This window comes from Anoplolepis gracilipes, chromosome 11 (genome assembly GCF_047496725.1).
Source record: "Anoplolepis gracilipes chromosome 11, ASM4749672v1, whole genome shotgun sequence".
Taxonomy (NCBI): Eukaryota; Metazoa; Arthropoda; class Insecta; order Hymenoptera; family Formicidae; genus Anoplolepis; species Anoplolepis gracilipes.
The window spans coordinates 9,875,116-9,893,704 of NC_132980.1; the positions used below are offsets into that span (position 1 = coordinate 9,875,116).

Below are 18,589 nucleotides of genomic sequence, written 5' to 3' on the forward strand. Positions count from 1 at the left end.
CTCGTCCGAAATTAATTACAGCTGATCGATATTGCAACTATATCCACTTCTCGCACATGCTAATCATCTGTCACGCTTGTCGATCGCAATGTTCATCCGGATAACGAAAGTGACAGACAGCTATAATAAGATTGTCGATCCTATTTGATCTCGCTCGAGAGATAATAATAATGTTACAATGACAATAATAATGTAACGATAATAATAATACAATAAAAGTATATTAATAGCAACGTTTGTGTGAAGAAAGTGTTGTAATAATATAATCGATATCTCTCTTTTTCTCTCTCTCTCTCTCTCTCTCTCTCTCTCTCTCTCTTTCTCTCTCTCTGTCTCTCTGTGCCTCTGCAGGCCCCGTCCTGTTACCTTTCTGTCTCTATATATAACATTCTCTTTTACATATATATTTATATATATATATAAATCTAAATTTTAATATGTATTTATAATGTTCATATTTATATATAACACACTTGTTCTAGACGTCAAACGCATTGACTTCGAGAAGCTCGGATGATCGATACCCTCCGATCCTCGTCGCGCGTGTACTTTACTTTTTTTTTTACTTACTATCTGTTCATAATTTCCTCGATTTCTATTTATTCTCCCTGTCCCCTTTCCCCCTCTTCCGATATGCTACATCAGTGAATGCAATGTTTAATATGTAAATTAGAAGATGTATTTCAAAGTATATCTAGTTCATTTCTGACGGATACATATGTATTTGTACCTGTGGACGCTGCTTGTGCTGTAATATTTCCGTCGAATATTCATGAGCCTTAAAAGTTACACGGCCCAATAAAATTTGCGATTGAAATGCCCTGAACAGCTAATTTTATTAATCGGTGCAACTTTCAAAGTGATCCAATTTATACTTCACAATATATGTATGTATCAACTGGAGCGAAAATTATGTGAAAAACGGAATAGGCGTAAACTACTATGAACATTTCATCGCGATTCATTTCATTTCGTCGTCACTGTACATAGCAATAATCGGAATACTTTTCTTTTTTTTTTTTTTTTTTTGCAAAAGATAAAATATTTACTTAAAGTTACGCGTGAGCAGTATTGAAACAATTACAATTTCTCTAATTGAGACTCGAAACAATCACCTGTGCCATTTCTCCCAATCATCTTAATATATCAATTCTCAACTTCGTGATGCTTTGCGACAGCAAAAATATCCTTGACAGAAAGTCACCCGTCCATGTTGTTCCATTTAGAATTTCGTGAACGAGCGATTTTGAAGAGAAGGAAATTTCTTCTTTATAATTTAGTTAACCATTACTCTACAATTTAATTAAATTTGTATTAAATTCTCTCGACATCCACTGCAAGGTGTCACATACTTTGTTTTTTCATTTAATTTGTATACGGAACTGTTGTATGTTAAAGAAAGACAATTTTCCGACATGGTCTCCATCCCTCGTTAATGAATCGGATGTGCCACGCTCGTCTGCATCATTCGCTTTCTCTCGATCTAACGGCGTATCTTGGAAAATTCACGTGTGTGGGCGGTATACTCTTAAATATCAACGAAAAATCAAATGCACGGACCGGCGTGCGCGTCGTATCCGGATTATGAGAATCCGTCATTAATAAGAAAACCGCGATTGGTTTTCGCGAAAACCGATTGAGTCCTACGTGTATTATCTCATTTTATAAAAATTGCGGCAATTTGATTTGTGATACTTTCCGTTTCTCGAGAATTCTCAATTAACGATCTCTCGAGGCTGGTCCTGCGGAATTTTCCGGATAAAAGAGAGCGACGCGCATCGCACGGTCCATCAAGGATAATATATATATAAGTCTCTCTTTTTTTTTCTTAATTATTATACTTCTCTTGCTATACATCTCGCAAAACTACCGACTTACCTGGGCGACGATAAAATTTATTATTCTTAATGTGTTCTTTCTATATAATTTCTGCTATATTTATTATTATAATCTCCCTTTCCCCGTATATATGTGTGTTACGAGTATGACCTGTACGTGTCCGTGTATCTATATATATATATATATATATATATATATATATATATATATATAATATATATATATATATATATAATATATATATATATATATATAATATATATAATATATATATATATATATATATATATATATATATATATATATATATATATATATATATATACTTAGAAGGGTCCACAGCGCTACTTGCGCGTGTGAATATAATTACCTCGAGTGATTTTCTCGCCCTGACTTAATTATAACGTATCGACGATTTCGATTGACTATGGTCGAAAGGCGCGCACGTTTTCTTTTGTTGCACGTTAATCATATGAACAATTGACTTCGTACTCGTTTCTAAAAAACTTTTAATCATCCTACAGGCGACTCGAAAAAGAACTCTCTCTCTCTCTCTCTCTCTCTCACACACACACACACACACACACACACACACACACACACACACACACACACACTTGCATTCTCTCAAATAATACTGTCGTTAATTTTCGCGCCCGTATTTTAATTCTTTATCGTCATTCGTTTCGTATGACGATAAAGAATTAAAATACGGGCGCGAAAATTAACGACAGATTTTTCGGACGCGTCAAAAGATACGATCATGCCGGAAAAAGATGAATCGTTATCACTGCATGTAATTCACTCGCCAGCGACGAGCTTGATAAAAAAAGAATCGTCAAGCTGAGAAAAATTCCTTGTCGTACAAAGAATGTAATTTTAAAAAATGATATAAATCGTAATAAATAATGACGATAATTAAAAACCGCGTTATTGTTATCGGCGATATTCAATGAATACTGATGGAAATATCGCTATTATATTTTACTTTCGAAAAATATTGTTGCATATTGCAAATATTTTTTAATACCGTTCCATGCCTGCAGGAATGTTTTGCATGAAAAGTTCCTTCTAAAATATGAATAATTGAGAGAGAAAATATCAAGTTTGATTTGTCACCTTGTCATCGTTAATAAACGATTATATAGTACTTCTAGTGCCTACTAGAAAAATCTATCGAAGAAAGTCGACGCTTTTCGAATCTTCTTCGCGACTTTTTAGCCTCATCGTGTAAAATTATTTGCAGCATATCGCTAAATTCTTTACCAATATTCAAGAAATAAAATTATCCTTTGATTTTTATCACAGTCGAAGTTTAAGTATTAAGTACAAAAGGGTGCGATTATTATTTTTCTATTTTCGTAAAACGTTAATTATTATTAATTTTCTGAGCACTTTTATTTTATTAATATCGAGAAGCATAAACAAGGAATGTATACTTATTATTCATGGCTCTCTTTACCATTTTTTTTTTCCCTCAAAATATTTATGATACTATTCTTTATTTAGACGTAACGTATATGATGTAACAAAATGGAATGTTGTAAAATATTCTTGAGCTGTCACGTATATACAGCCACAGTTTTTTTTTTCTCCTCGAATGAATCAGAAATGAATTTATCGATACGCCACAAGAGATAAAATACACCGTCCCTCACGCGCGAAAGAATGAGATCTCTCCGACTTCCTTGTCAGATGAAATAAAGAACAGATTAGCCTTGCTTATATTTATATACTTTAGAAACTACGTTAATTTGACTAACCATTAGTGTCCATCGTCGCTCTCTTTCTCTACTAATTTTTCGGAACACTGAAATACAGGGACTTTATACACATACTATATATATATATATATATATATATATATATATCTCGCGATAAATCGCGCACTATCGTGCTCTATATGATATAATTTATCTAACGTACTGTGACCAATGCTTCCCCGGTGCGAATTTTAAACGTCGATTAACGATATCGCCGGAAAACGCTCGGAAAACTATCTCGCGAGTCTCTCGATCGGAGAAGCTCGAGCTTGTCTTCCACGTTTTGTCACGTTTCGTTTCCCGTCGTGGATAAAGCGCATAATCTGAAAATCCGTTCGCCTACGCTTAACTCTACACGAAGCTTTCGCGCGTAGCACACGTATACGATGATTTTTAGGAGGCAATCAACTGATCAACCATAGACCGACCGTCATTTATATACTTTTGTTTCAATGAAGATGCCGCGGACGTTGAGCTTGTACATTTCGAAAATGCATTCCAAGTGTACTGCTTGTGTGAGTGTCTGTGTATCATGTGGAGCACAATGATGTACAGAGAACAGCATCATGCAGAAGAAAGATTTCGTCCAGCAATCGGAAATTACAGCGGCACTCGTTGCATGTCGTTCTTGATTCGACGCTACTACTTTAATGATCTAATTAATTTCCATTTTATACCGTTTGAAAAATATCTTTTATAAAAAGACTAGAGAAAATATATAAATATATCATAAAAAAGGATTAAATTATCACAGAGAAAATTATAAATTACATTTTTCGTTTTTTTTTTTTTTTTTTGTTTTTTGTTTTTTCATAATCAACGCAAGCTTGATTAGCGTGTCTCATTGTTACGAACTCATGCATAGTCATATTGACATCGAGCCAATAGCGACATATGTAGTAGTGCCTCAGTGAATATCCACGTGCTGAAAAGTGACAGTAATAAAATAGTGACGATAGTAGAATTACAATAACAGTAGTAGTAATAATAGTAATAGTAGTAGTAGTAGTAGTAGTAGTAGTAGTAGTAGTAGTAGTAGTAGTAGTAGTAGTAGTAGTAGTAGTAGTAGTAGTAGTAATAGTAGTAGTAGTAGTGGTAGTAGTAGTAGTAGCAGGCCGTTCGAAGTAGATGGCGAAGGGGGGAACACGACGACAGGCAGTAGCATAGCGATAGTTCGATGATCAGTTTTTGAGCTGGAAGAAAAGTCATTGGGGAGAAGAGAAATTGAAATAAATCCAAAAGAAATGGATATAAAATTCGATAATAAAAGAGAAACCTCAATCTCTCTCGAAGGAAAGATTTATTTTACTAAATTTTCTATATTTATTCGCGAAAATTTTTATATACTACGATGTTTAAAAGCAAAATTAAACATCACTCGATTATTAAAATAAAGAGAGAAATCTACTGAATGAAATTTCATCACCTCAGAAAGATTGAAGCTATAAATATTAATACTAGACATTATTGCTGTAATTCTGAATGTGAAGATCGCGATTGCAAATATCACAGTAACGTGAGGTATTTCTTTTCTAACGAGCCGACGTGTGAAAAAAAAAGCGCATAATTAAATCAAGAGTCTCGGAGAGACGGTAGAAAAAGGATATAGGGTACAGTACATATATATACATTGAGAGATAAGAGTGTATATATATAGCATGTATATAGTATACAGACAGATGTAGAGCTACATAGATATACAGAACGCTAGAGGTACAAGTAGAACATGATAATATGGAATATGAAATTATAGAGTGCCACTAGACTTAGTTATGCAGCTTGTCGACAATACAAAACGTTAGTACGGTAATGGTCAAGCTCGTCAGAGATAAACGCGACGTCCATCCAGTGGAGAGAGAGAGAGAGAAAGAGAGAGAGAGAGAGAGAGAAAGAGAGAGAGAAAGGGAGAGCACTCACATTTCTCAATTTGCGCAAAATATAATTCCTTCAACGAGATATGCATTTTTATTCGATAAATATACATTTTATATATATATATATATTTTTTTTTTTCTTTTGCAACAACGTGTTGAACAATCTCTTTGTCAAACAAGACTCTATTTCCTTGATCTTCCTTGAATCGTTAATTGCTATAATCAATCATTTTAATATATTTTTTTAAATTTAAATATTAAGAATAAAGAACGACTTATGATACAATATATAACGTTTACTAAAATCCGCTACAAAAAGGAACCTGAATGGACATCGAGAGTGATCTCTGACGTATCGAAAGTATGTGAATGTGTGTGTCTATATATATATATATATATATATATATATATATATATATATATATATATATGTATATATATACATATATATACCTGTGGGCAAAATTTTGTGCCACCGGAGCAAAACAATTGCGTTAGTTGCACAATTCGCGCTCGCAATCTCGACTTGATCGATCGACATTGCAACGAAGACATCACTAACGCACATATAAATTACTCTGTAGATCGACACGCGATCCGCTCTCTCTCTCTCTCTCTCTCTCTCTCTCTTTCTCTAATATATTAAACGCCACGTGCTTCCTTTTATTTTTTTTTCACGTCTCTCTTTCTTTCTCTTTCTCTTGTCTCATCACTCTGCACATTCTTCCTCTTCTTTAAAAAGGTAATGACGTTGATCCCATAGAATACAGTGTTTTAAACATCTAGGCACAATTCCTAATGATTGTTTTGGGCGAGCTCTTGTGCGCAAGAAAATCCTCCTCCCTTACTTTCGAAAGGCGGATTTCCGTTTTTCGATCTTTAAACGCGTCGAGGGTATCTAGTTCGAAGACGTGACATTTTTTTAAAAGAAGCGCATAATTAAAAAAGAGAATATTATCTTTAATCGAGATTTTTCTTTATATCTGTCTGAATACGCAAAAGATTGCGAATTTTATTTAATCAAATTGTGCAAAGTGTCAAAAATCTATATACGATAAATCGAATCTTTGTAAAATCAGTCAAGACAAATAATTCATATATTATGTTTAATATTAAAAATATATATTTGAATTTTTTCAAGATCTCGTTTCAGAAATTTATTTCAAATTTTACTGCAAAGAACAAAGAAATTGGACAATTGGTCAATTAATTAATTATGCGCATCTTTCGTGTGTTTTTAATAATGAAGATTTTTCGGACGCGTCAAAAGATACGAAACATCAAGTTCAATCAACTTATCTTCCTGCTAAATAGTAAGAGTCGCCGCGTGTACGTGGATGATCGTTCTAGATTCGCTCCCGGATTTTTTCGATCCACATCAACACGGTATTTTCTCGAGCGAAAAAACACTACACAAAGAAAAAAAAAAAATAAAATAAAATAGAACGGGGATCATGAGTGGGAAATACGAGGAAGTGCACGAGGGGGGCGACATAAAGCGTTTCTTTTTTCTTTTATAAATGTATATCTAATAATATCTCTTCCTTCGGCAGTAAAAAATAAATCGCGTTCGGAATAAATCAGCTCAAAACTTCTCTTTAAATCGTCTCCCTCTAGAATCGCGCGACGTGACAAATAGTACGGGAAGAAAAAGGGAAAAAGGAGTAAGTGGCTACAGAAAGAACACAAAAAACGGGTAGGTTTATTTTTTTTCTTCTTTCAATCGTTTTTCTTGACAAATCAGATTAACTATATGTATATGTACTTTCGTCCCGCTCGCTCGCGAAGTCTTTTTATTCTCGCTTCGACACTCGGTGATATCGGGGATAAGAGATGGAAGGTGGGAGTGAGGGATGTAAAAAGAAATAAACATGTAGGGCGGGGAGGGGGGGAGGCAGATAATGTGATAGAGAAAAATGGTAGAGATTCGCAACATCAAATGGATGCAGGAGGCAGAAAGGGAATAAAGGAATAGAAGGTAATTTCGATTAAAACTCGTCGCTTCGTTAAAACGAGATAAAGTAAAGAACAGGCAAGGACATACGACAGTTATTTATGATAGCCGCAAAACGCATTTAGTTATAATAAGAGCAAACATTGGTCGCGGAGCGGCAACAGCAGCACTCATAATAGTAGAGTAATACAATAGTAGAGTAATATAGTAATGATAAGAATAGGAGTATAGTATTATAAAACATACGATGTGTATATATATATAATAATAATAATATATATGCATAGAGAGAGAGAGAGAGAGAGAATATGTGAGAAAGATTAAGAGAAATAGAGAGAAATATGTAGATGATGAAGAGAGAAAGAGAGAGAAAGACAAAGAGAGAAAGAGATAGAAAGAAGAGATACAGTATAGTTATGAGATTTAGAGGCTAAACGCAGAGATTATATGCGATCCCCATTGCTATCAATCTTGAATAACGTAAATCAAGAGATTAAACGTGTCCTATTTATATTTCTTTATAATCTTGGTTTCTCTATAATTTAGTTTCCTATGTCACAGTTCTATATGTCCGAATAAAATTAATAAGCGAGCAATGCGGACCGTTTTCTAATAGAGGGAGAAAAGATGCGAGAAGCAGAAAGAGTAAGAGTCATAGTGGAAAGTGATGAATAGAATATAATGGTAAGAGTAGTAGAATAGTATAGTAGTAGAGTAGTAATGGTGATGAGTAGTAGAGTGATGATATAGTATTAATGATAGAGAAAATAGCGACACCGTCGTTAAAGAGTGACAGTCTGAAGAAATTGGGACGATGACACAGAAGTGAACCTAAAAAGTGTTTCTAGCGTAGAGAAGAGCAGTCTCCCTCTCGGCATGTAATCAAATGCTTCGTTAATTATAAGATTAAAAAAAAAAAAAAAAGAGGAAAAAGGAAATTCATTAAACATAAGAATAAGATAATTACATTAAGAGTAGATTAATTAATAGTAATTAGCGCTAAAATAACAGTAACGGTTGCAGTGGCGATGATAATAGCAACCGGCGACGATTAAAAGGTATAAAAGTAAGATTAAAAGTAAAAGATAACAAGCGCAGAGTAACGCAAAAAAACCAAAATCAATAATTTCACAGTGGGAAGAAGTAGTGAACGATGATAATACCGATAATGTCACAGTCGGGGAACGGGATACTCGTAAGACTAATCTAATGCAGACAGATCTGGAAGATGTACAATCGAACTTCTCGCAATGACATGTACAATAAATCTCTAATTGTAAGATTTTAAATTTCATTTCTTGATGTATATATATATATATATATATATATATATATTTTTTTTTTATATCAAGAGCATACATAACGTAAAATATAATCCACGCGATAAGATTCAAAGAATATATCTTACTAATTTATATAAAAATTACGAATGTGTTTAACACATTTTAAATTAAAATTGAGAATAAAGGCAAGGAAAAAAAAGGACAGAATATTATTCGCAGCGAAAATTTAAGAAAAAAAAAGGGAAAAGTTTCGAGCAAGCTTACATGCGATCAATGACGATCATTTTAGAGATGGAAAAACCCCTCCAGATCTGTCGAATGAAAAACCGAGAAAAACATTTTTATAAAAGGGAAATGGGGTCCAAGAGTCGAGCTATAAAAAGGTCGTGGGCGATAATGTTAATAATATCGCGTCGGCGTATATTGTACGTGAGTGTGTGGATGTGTGTGGTTCTTTTTACGTGTGTAAAAAGCGTGTCGCGCCAAAGAAGGCACGTGGAAGATCGTCAATCGTACGTGTTCACACGTGTCACAAATTCTCGTGTACATATTATATGTGTGTGGTGTGTGTATTTTGTATAACTATATATATACTGTGCACGTGTACGTGATAAATGCGAACGTGTGGATGTGCGCGCGTCTCTCGCGTAAATGCTGATCGATAATAGAAAGATCGTCTCGCCGATCCGATTTTCTTTCTCTCGACGAACCGAGAATTTCTTTCCCCCTCCCCCCCTTTTTTTCTCTACTCCTCTTGTTTCCAATGTCTGTCCCTGATTTTTTCCTCTTAATTACGTCTTTTTTTTTTCCCCTCCAATTTATTTACGCGCTCCTCCGCTTCTCGTTATTCGCATCGCGGATGTGCAAGCGCAACGAACAAAAAGAATCACTCGCGATCTCCGTCGTCTCCCTAACGATAGACTAATCCCTAATTGAACTTACTAAGAAAGAGCTTAATCGTAAAACGCCCGCTCTGACAATGGTTCTCGTCGAAAGAAAATTGTTTGCTTTGCCGGAGACGAGCTGATTGTGACTTGCAACGCAATTCCTGGCCCATGATTGGTTTTCTCCCTCACATATATCTTTCAGAGATTTATCAGTTTTTAGAGCGTGCCTCGCCGATCGAACGATATCCCGATGACGCAATTCCGCGCGTGATTTCGGTTCTATTGTTCGCACATATCAGACATGGTTCGTACACGATAAAGATATAACAGAAATATTTTCCAAAGATGGAACATGCTTTCGAGTCGGACGTGACGCGCGGATTTGTCATCAGCTGTCGATCGGATCGAAGAACGACTGTGAGACAAGGGAAAGAAGGAAGATAGATGCAGAAAACCAAGGATCTTCCTGGGCACGGAATTTGGAAAGTTCGAGAGTTGAAAGGCAGAGCTGACACTTGATCGACACTTGGAAGTTTTTTTTCTTTTTTTTTTTTTTTTTTTGCGAATAGGCGAAAAAATAAGTGGCAAGATTTTGCCGGAAAAGCGCTAGAGCGATATCGAAGAAATATTATATGTACAAGCCTGAGATTTTTTTTAAAAATCGAATGCCAAAAATTAATGAGAAACATATTAAAAGTAATACTCTATATAAGTTTTATGACTCTATAGAACAAAAAACATATACACGTACATTTTTAATACTTTTTTATCTGCGCAAACAATTTTTATAAAACGTCTCATTATTAGTCAATAAAGGACTGAACAGTATAATTAAAATATTGTTAAAAAATGAATTTATCGGGCACATCTCAAAGACATAAAACTGTCCGTTCAATAATTAATGTACAATCAACTTGCAAGAGAAACATCAATCTATTTATCGATCTAGACACTTTCGGATAAGCAAGTCGCGATAACGACGCGAATCGGAGACGAAATGACGTATATTTTAGGTCCATCTTTTTCTTATTTACATTTATTGGCTGTAAAGCTCGCGAATTGGAACACTACTCGTCCGCCAGTTCGGTGAAAGTCTCTCGAAGAAAGAAAGTCCATGGTCGGGGCAAGGAAAAGTCTCGATTGCGAGGGTTGAAAGGGATGGAGGGGGGGGGGGGGGAGGTGGCAAATCGGGCGAAAAAGAAGGAAACACGAAGAAAGGGGATATAGTTCGGTGCGTAGGCAGCTTATCACGGCTCGGAGATTCCCTTCGTCAATTGTCGATATAGAGAGTCGAGTGATTGTCATTTAACTATACACATTACTTAGTCTGGAGGCTTAATTAGAAAGGAGCTACTACACGATTCTAAAACGCTACTTAATTGGTTTTTTTTTCTTTTTTCACCTCACTAAACACACCTCTTGTTACAGAAGAGGTCGCGCGCCTCTTTTCCCTCCCTTTTCTCGTCACTCGAGCAACGTTTCCCGTCGAGCTTAACGACTACTGCTTAGTAATTAAATTTCTACAACTCTCAGTGACTTATAATGTATAGTGTGTCTCTCGTGATTCAGCTGTCCCTCGTACGCGCGCTAATCGAGAAGAAAGAACAAACGTATCCTACATTCTCGACCACGAGGGTGTAGTCTCATCTCAATAAGGGAAGGAGGCTCCTCTCTCTCCTTTTCGCTCTCTTTTGTTTTATCACCTCGTAAATTAGGCTCCATTGAATTTTACGTATTATCTATGTTCGTCCTCTTCGTGACACTTGGCCATATCAGACGATAGCGATAGCGATATAGGCTCGAGTCTACTCCCATTGATTGATAACGGTATTAATATTACTGAGACCTCTCTCTTCGCTAAATTTTTCCCTTAACCGTTTGAGTGCCAGGGGTTATTGTAGGAATATGTTCGAAACGTGCCAAGTATCGCGATCACGCTGTTTTCGTATACTTGTGACAATCACACACAGTTCTTCCGATTACCTAACATTTAGCATTCTAAGTCAATCAGTTTGCGAAAATCAGTTGAAACGATACGCTGGCACTTTTCGACATGGAACGGGAAGAGTAGCATTCAAACGGTCAAAATAAAAATCCATCAATAATTAAAGAACCCTCTTTTCTTTTGCGGAAAATCAAAAAGTCGACGACGGTCGATCATCGGAAGAGCGTTCGTCCATCTGGGTCTTATCGTGTCATAAATGTAACTTTTTAATTCCCTTCGTAATTAAAAGGTTGATATTGAAATAATAATTACTTTTTTTAAGTATCACCCCTCTTCAGTGAATGTAATTTAAAATATTAAAATCCAAAGATTAATAATCTAAATTGCTTCAAGAAAGATATTAATAATTCTATTAATGTTTTTTTTTTTTTGTATGAAAGTTAAATGATCTTTAAATTTTGTTTCAATATTTAGATTTTTTTTTTCAAATTATGTTATCTAATTATATCCAATTATTTTATCACACTTATCATTAAGCGATCTCTTTCTCTCGGAGGTGTCTCGATTGAAGATTGAATATTCTGTACAGAACGCTCGTCGATCACGATCTAATCTCTTACGGTCGATGCTCTATTCCGAAGGCCGTCCGCACTTTGGAGACTTTTGTGTCTTTTAAATGCTTTCCTCCTTTCGCAATAAACTAAAGTATATACTTATTTTATTTTCGAGCTGTGTCCCTCTGTGTATTCGCGCGCGCGCGTGTATATGTGTTCAAAGTGTGTTTTTTTTTCTGTCATCTAAATGTAATATTCTAATCTTCTCGATATCAAAGGAATCGTTCGTGATAACGATGACTTTTGTCACACGTACTCGCATCTCCTCTTGTCGCGACATCTTAACTCTAACACGGAAAAAATTTTTAATAAGAGAACGCACGAGAGAGAGATCGCATCGATAACGATCTCTTCGTTGACGTCTCATATATTTTTAGATTTGTTCTTTCCTCTCTCAATGTGTGAACGACGCCTAAGGCCCCGATTAGGCAAGCAGAGCATATCTCCTGAATTTCAATCATATACCTACGATATAGCACAGATATAGTCATTTAAAACTCGTCATAATATCCTATACACCTCGCGCGCCTCCGTTCGATCGCGTTGCGTGTGTGTGTGTGTGTGTGTCTGTTGTGTTTCTATGTGTGTGCGTGTATATAGGTGTGCGTGTTACGTGCCCCTAATTCGCTCCGTGTGTGGTCTCTTTTGAATTTTTTTCCCCCGCTGCGCACATTATACAATATATTTATATAGATTAATCTCATCTCATTTCATCTCTAATTTATGTGATAATTCGTGTAACACGTTAGTGTGTAACGCTATAATATAATAATATAGACTTATCCCTTATTAATAAAATATAGATTATCGGGATGCAGCCGTTGCGCATTTTAGACACACCTGTTACAATGCGATATATCAAATATATAATAGATACAAGTCGTGTGTATATGTTGCGTATGTACGTGTCACTGCATCTGTGTTAATTATGTATATGTGTGTGTGTGTGTGTGTGTGTGCCTGTGTATGTATACGTGCGACTCGCGGAGCGTGTCTACATCTGTTCGTGTATGCTCGCGTACATATATAGTTTATGTATACCCTCCTGCGTAGGCTAAGCTTCGTCTACTGCGTGTGGCTCTCTATCAGACCCCGAATTTCCTTGGTCAGAGTGCGATATCTCACCGCGTCACCCTACGAACTGAGCGATAAGAAGACACGCGGGATTCGGTGAAAGAGAGAGAGAGAGAGAGAGAGACTACTATTCATCGGTATAGTTGAGTCCCCGACTCTCTCGTCGAATGCGCGTTCAGTATCTTGGCTCAATGAAATGATTATCCGTATCGTCAATCTTTATCGTAACAAACATTGTCGTCGCACTGCCATCGATTCGCGCGGGCATTATTCTCGATCGGAAAATCATTCGCGATCCCCGGATTCCGGATCCGTATATATTGGTCGTTCTCCTCGCGCGACGAAGTCTGCGGAAACTTCGGAGTCTGAATAATCTACAACACCATGTAGCGAGTGCTGGCTACTCCAACCCTCACCTCGGCCCCCCTCAACCTAGCTAGTGATATAATCGATCTATCTGTCTACAGGGTGCCCCTTTTCTTTCTTTCTTTCTTTCTTTCCTCTTTCTTTTGCGCCTGTCACGCGAGGAACTGTCCGAACCGAAAGAAGGAAGGCCGTGTGTATCGTGCGCGTTCAGCGGATGAATAGACCAAACAGTTGTGCGATTTCTAACGTCGGGCACCCTGTAGAGATCTACAGCTCCGTATATAGCTGCCCCCGTTTTCGATAATTCTACTAATAATAGTCCCTTACGAAGGAACGTTCGCGAAACTTTGGCAATAACGGGAAGAATCTCGCGGTACGATTCTCCCCTCTTGCGAGCAAAAGAGCTGATTGTCTCACCATTAGCTTGATGGATTGGCGTTTTTTTTTTCGCAAAAGAAACAAACGTTTAGATTTTACATTGACTAAAAAAGAAAAAAAAAAAAAGGGAAACGCTGGATGCGTACACATAGGTGGTACCGTGTGTGTGTGTGTGTGTGTATCATGTGATTCCGTGTGAGTGGACGCATGTCGCACGCGCCCACAGGAATGTACTAAGAAATAAGTAATCGGCAAAGTGATGAAATGTGTAATCGGCAACTTGGCGCGAGTTATATATCGGGTGCTCGACGTTACGACTCGCGGAAAGGAATACAAGAGCTCGAGGTCGAAAGTAAACACTCTACGCGAGCGTTTTGTTCAGGTACGGTTTAGACATATCGTGCCGAAATACGATTTTTTTTTTTTTTTTTTTTTTTTTACGCAAGTTCCCGCACGGTTTCTTCTTTTCTTCTTCCCTTGTGGCACTGTCACGTTGTATCTCGCGATAAAAATCGAAAAAACATAAATGTTAGAGCTACGAATATAAGGCGGTTAAAAAAAAAAATAATGCAAAACAATCCGAATAAAATAGATAAAATAAGTTCAATTATTTTAATACAATTCTCGAATGCCCCTACATCGATGCACAGCGAAATATAAACGAGGTATTTAAAACGTAAAAGTAAGATCTAGCTCATTCGGCAAAGTAAAAACTATATCTGCTGGAATTTGTATGCGCGTCTGTATAGATGATCGTGTAGAGTGAGTGTGTGTGTGTGTGTGTGTGTGTGTGTATGTGTGTGTCTTATTACTGAGGTATATGTGTGTAGATTCTCGCGTGAATGCCCCTCGTGCGTTAAGTGTACTCGGAACGTACGTTCGGTTAAGAATGTATAAATGCAGTCCAAGTAAATAGCGTAGTATCAGAGGTCCGAAAAAGATACAGATCATAGATGCAAAGATGCTGGCCCCTTCGCTCATGCCGGCTACTCGCTACGTTTCTAAACTAGCTCTGATTGGTCGGTACTTCTCGATCGGCGAGATGCTGATCCCGGGAAAACGTTATACATGTTATATAAACATTATACCAGGAGAGGGGTAAAAGCCCTAGGAATCGGCGCTCGCGACGATCGAACAAGGATATCCCGTTTCGCACAGCTCACCAAGAGATCCCCGTTCTAGAGATTAAAACGGCTAAGCCTACTTTGGCACACAAACAGCACACTATGCCCGGGCCGGCATTCGCTTTGTTTTCACAGTTTCGTCACTTCCCTGCCATGTACGAATTTGTTTGCGCGTTTTTCGGCTTGAAACTCCCCTCTCCCCCCCCCCCCGCCCCCTATCCCGTTCCTCCGTATAATTTAGCCGTCAAAATCGTGCGATACTACACTCCCGCGAATACGCGTCTTTCTCACCTTCACACACACATACACTCTCTCTCTCTCTCTCTCTCTCTCTCTCTCTCTCTCTCTCTCTCTCTCTCTCTCTCTCTCTCACACACACACACACACACACACTCTCTCTCTCTCTCTCTCTCTCTCTCTCTCTCTCTCTCTCTCTCTCTCTCTCTCTCTCTCTTTCTCTCTTACTCTCGTCCTTTCTCTCTTGCTCAATTACTTCTCCGCACAACATCTCCTTCCAACATGCGCTCTTCCGCTTTCTCTCTCTTTATTTCTCTCTACGTTATATCAGTAAAATTTAATTGACTTCAACAAAACGTCGATTAGACAAAAATTCGCGGGCTTTGACGGGATACGCGCGCGGTACGTTTCCTTTTGATGAGCGGATTGATTCTCGATCCTTGATAGAAACGAGACCGAGGATTTTTGGACCGAGGAGCTCCACTTGACGCGCCTCTCGACGAGGACTACTTTTTAAGCTCTTGGAGGAGTTCCCCGTTCCGATCGGTTTTTTCTACGGCTTTGTACACCTCTACAAAGTCCCCGTAAATACGTTTCTACAATTCTAACTCGTTACCTTTTTCTCTCGTATCTATGTGTGTACATCTATGTTGATCCGTCGTACAAGAAGCCAACGGTGCAAACGTATTCGCGTAGTAGTTGGAAAATGGCTCGTCTCCTCGAGTATTTAGCCCTCGTGTAAATTTCACACATAGTTTGAATACTCCTTGAAGATATTCGCTTGTTTTCACGGCGCACATCCTCTCACAACCGTCGATTTACTCAAGGAATGCTTCGATATCAGGAACTTACAATGGGATATAGATCGAGACTCGTCGCGTAACAGACCTATCCCCTGGCACGAAGATAGAGAACATTTGCTCTCTCTCTTCGCGCGGATATCGTCCATCGTCGCGAATTATCCTCGAGGTGTCCTGAGGCGTCCCGAGCCGTACTCGCCGATCTACTACAAACGATACAAACTCCCCGCGCGCGCTCCGCACGTTGCAAATCTTTTAATTAACGATATGTTCAACGGTTCACTCCTTCCTCTCCTAGTCAATTACTTATCTAGTCGCTTACTATACGATTAAGATCCTAACACATGCCTAAGCATCTACTGTAACTAAGAAATCTGCGCATATTCACTATTTATACGCTGTGTGTTTGTATTGTATACATAAATTAGAGGGCGGTCGATAACATTTATCTCGCGCGCGACGCGTACATGATGGTGTATGTGTATATATGTTGTATGTCTAATAATTGTACGGTCTCGTAAAGAGGCAGATATATGTATGCGAGTGTGTGCGCGCGTGCGATAATACTTATTCCGAAACTGAAACGTACAACAAATGATAAAAATGCCACTTGCGACGACCGTGCAACGACGCGCGCGGTCGCGCCGCGTGGGCTCCAGAGCGGAAGGAGGGACTCATCGAGCAATCAGACTCCGCTCGATCTCTTTTAAGAAGCGTTCGACTCCGCCGGATAGTCGAGAATACTGGAGGTACCCTCGAGAACGAGAGACTCGCCCTCGAAGAAGCATAAAACGTAGAGTAGATCGAGCGGGACGGTGATGCGTTCAGAGTCCTCTAAATAGAGAGTAGCTTTCAGCACGTGATAATTTCAAATAATTGTTTTAAATTTACGGATTTATCAATCTTGTTGATAAATATCATGGAAACAATTCCGCAAAAATTTTGAAGGCGGACCAATTTGGAGCTTTCAGCTATCCTCTCTTTCCGTCTTTTTTTCCACATCGCTACTTCATAATAAAATAAAGTCGACGAGAACGATCGGTTTGTTGGCGGAGTAGTTAGAGTACCTCGTGAAAGTATGCAAAGGGTCCCGACATGATATTGGCCATTTTTTTTTTTTTTTTACTTACACGCTCGCGATCAATCGAAAAATGTGCAGTTCTCGTCGTATTCGATACCGCTCGCAGCGTCATCAATCATATTGTCTCGCTCTCGAACGGAACGGAAGCCACGAGGAAGTACGCTCGGTCGCACGGTTTGTTTGGTCGTCAGAAGAATGAAGATTGTCTCGCGGGGAAACGCTACTTGGTTTGCCAACCGCCGCGACGAGCGCGACGATCATCGGATATCTACGGTCTCTATTATTTTTCTTTTTTTTCTCTCCCCTCGATTCTTTCTCGTGTCCGCTCGTCGAACCAATACGTCGACGATCGGAGACCCGCTTCCAAAGACTCTGCTGCGATATACGGAAGCGCAAACGCACGCGCGTCCGCTTGTCGCGAGACGGTCGCCCTTTGTGTCCACGCAATTTTGAAAAATCCTTAATGATAATTAGAGTAGCGGTCCGGGCCGCGCAATTGTGAATTTTACATGTACAATAATATATATCTTATCTTTCCTAACGTAAACTCTGTATAAGAGTCGAGGAATTGTTGTCCATCAAACTATATCGCTTCCTCGCTCCCGTCTAATCCTAATCTCTCTTTCCTCTCTTACGCGTGCTTTCTCTACGTACGCCCTGCTGCCAGGCTCTTCGTCTCAGTTGCCTCTCTCTCTCTTTTTTGTGTTTTCCTCTTCGCATAACGGTCCTGGCTTTCACGAAAGAGAACGATCGATTACGATCTCTCTTTCGTTCTCCTCATCTTTCTCGATCGTCTTATCATTAAAAATCTCTGTTTCTAAAATTACGAAATCGTCGCAATAACGCGCTCGAAAGCCAGCACCGGAAACTACCTTCGAGAAGGCCGTCGCGAATTCGTCTCTTCGTCATTTATTTTCAGCGCTTGCAGCCCTGGTACATCTCGAAACACCCTAGCAACCCTCGTATCGACAGAATCGACCGAATGCGGAAACACGTTCGTGCCATAAAGATGTCCCAACAGCAGAGAGCAAGGCCTCGAGAGCATCCTAAGCTCGCTCGGACGAGGCAACGTCTGTCCGCTTGTGCTGCTCCAGAGTCCAAATGCGCGATGCAATCCAGTGTGGGTCTCACTCGCGTGCAATACAGCCGGCCGATAATAGCGTCGCAGGAACGGATAAGCACCTGTGCTGATCCAACAGTGAGACCATCAGTCGTAGACCGAGGCGGCTGACCAAAGGGGAACTAGGGCGTAGGGCTGGTACCACTGCTGCTCGTGCGGTGGCGATTCTTGTTAGATGTTGCTCTTGGAGAATGACACCCTGAGGTGATTGGATTCGCTGAGCTGGTAATTGTGCATTTTCTGCGAAAGA

At 38.6% G+C, this 18,589-nt stretch overlaps 1 protein-coding gene across 20 annotated transcripts in view; it reads right to left on the reverse strand.

Annotated features, from left to right (window-relative positions):
• Positions 1-6,306: 6,306 nt before the first annotated feature.
• Heph (polypyrimidine tract-binding protein 1 heph) overlaps positions 6,307-18,589 on the reverse strand; it is a 394,763-nt gene continuing 382,480 nt past the window's right edge. For all 20 annotated transcript variants that reach the window (XM_072902193.1, XM_072902196.1, XM_072902188.1 and 17 more), the window contains one exon: positions 6,307-18,579. In XM_072902193.1, the coding sequence (XP_072758294.1) occupies positions 18,511-18,579 (69 nt within the window). In that variant the 3' untranslated portion in view covers positions 6,307-18,510. The remainder of the gene's footprint in view (positions 18,580-18,589) is intronic.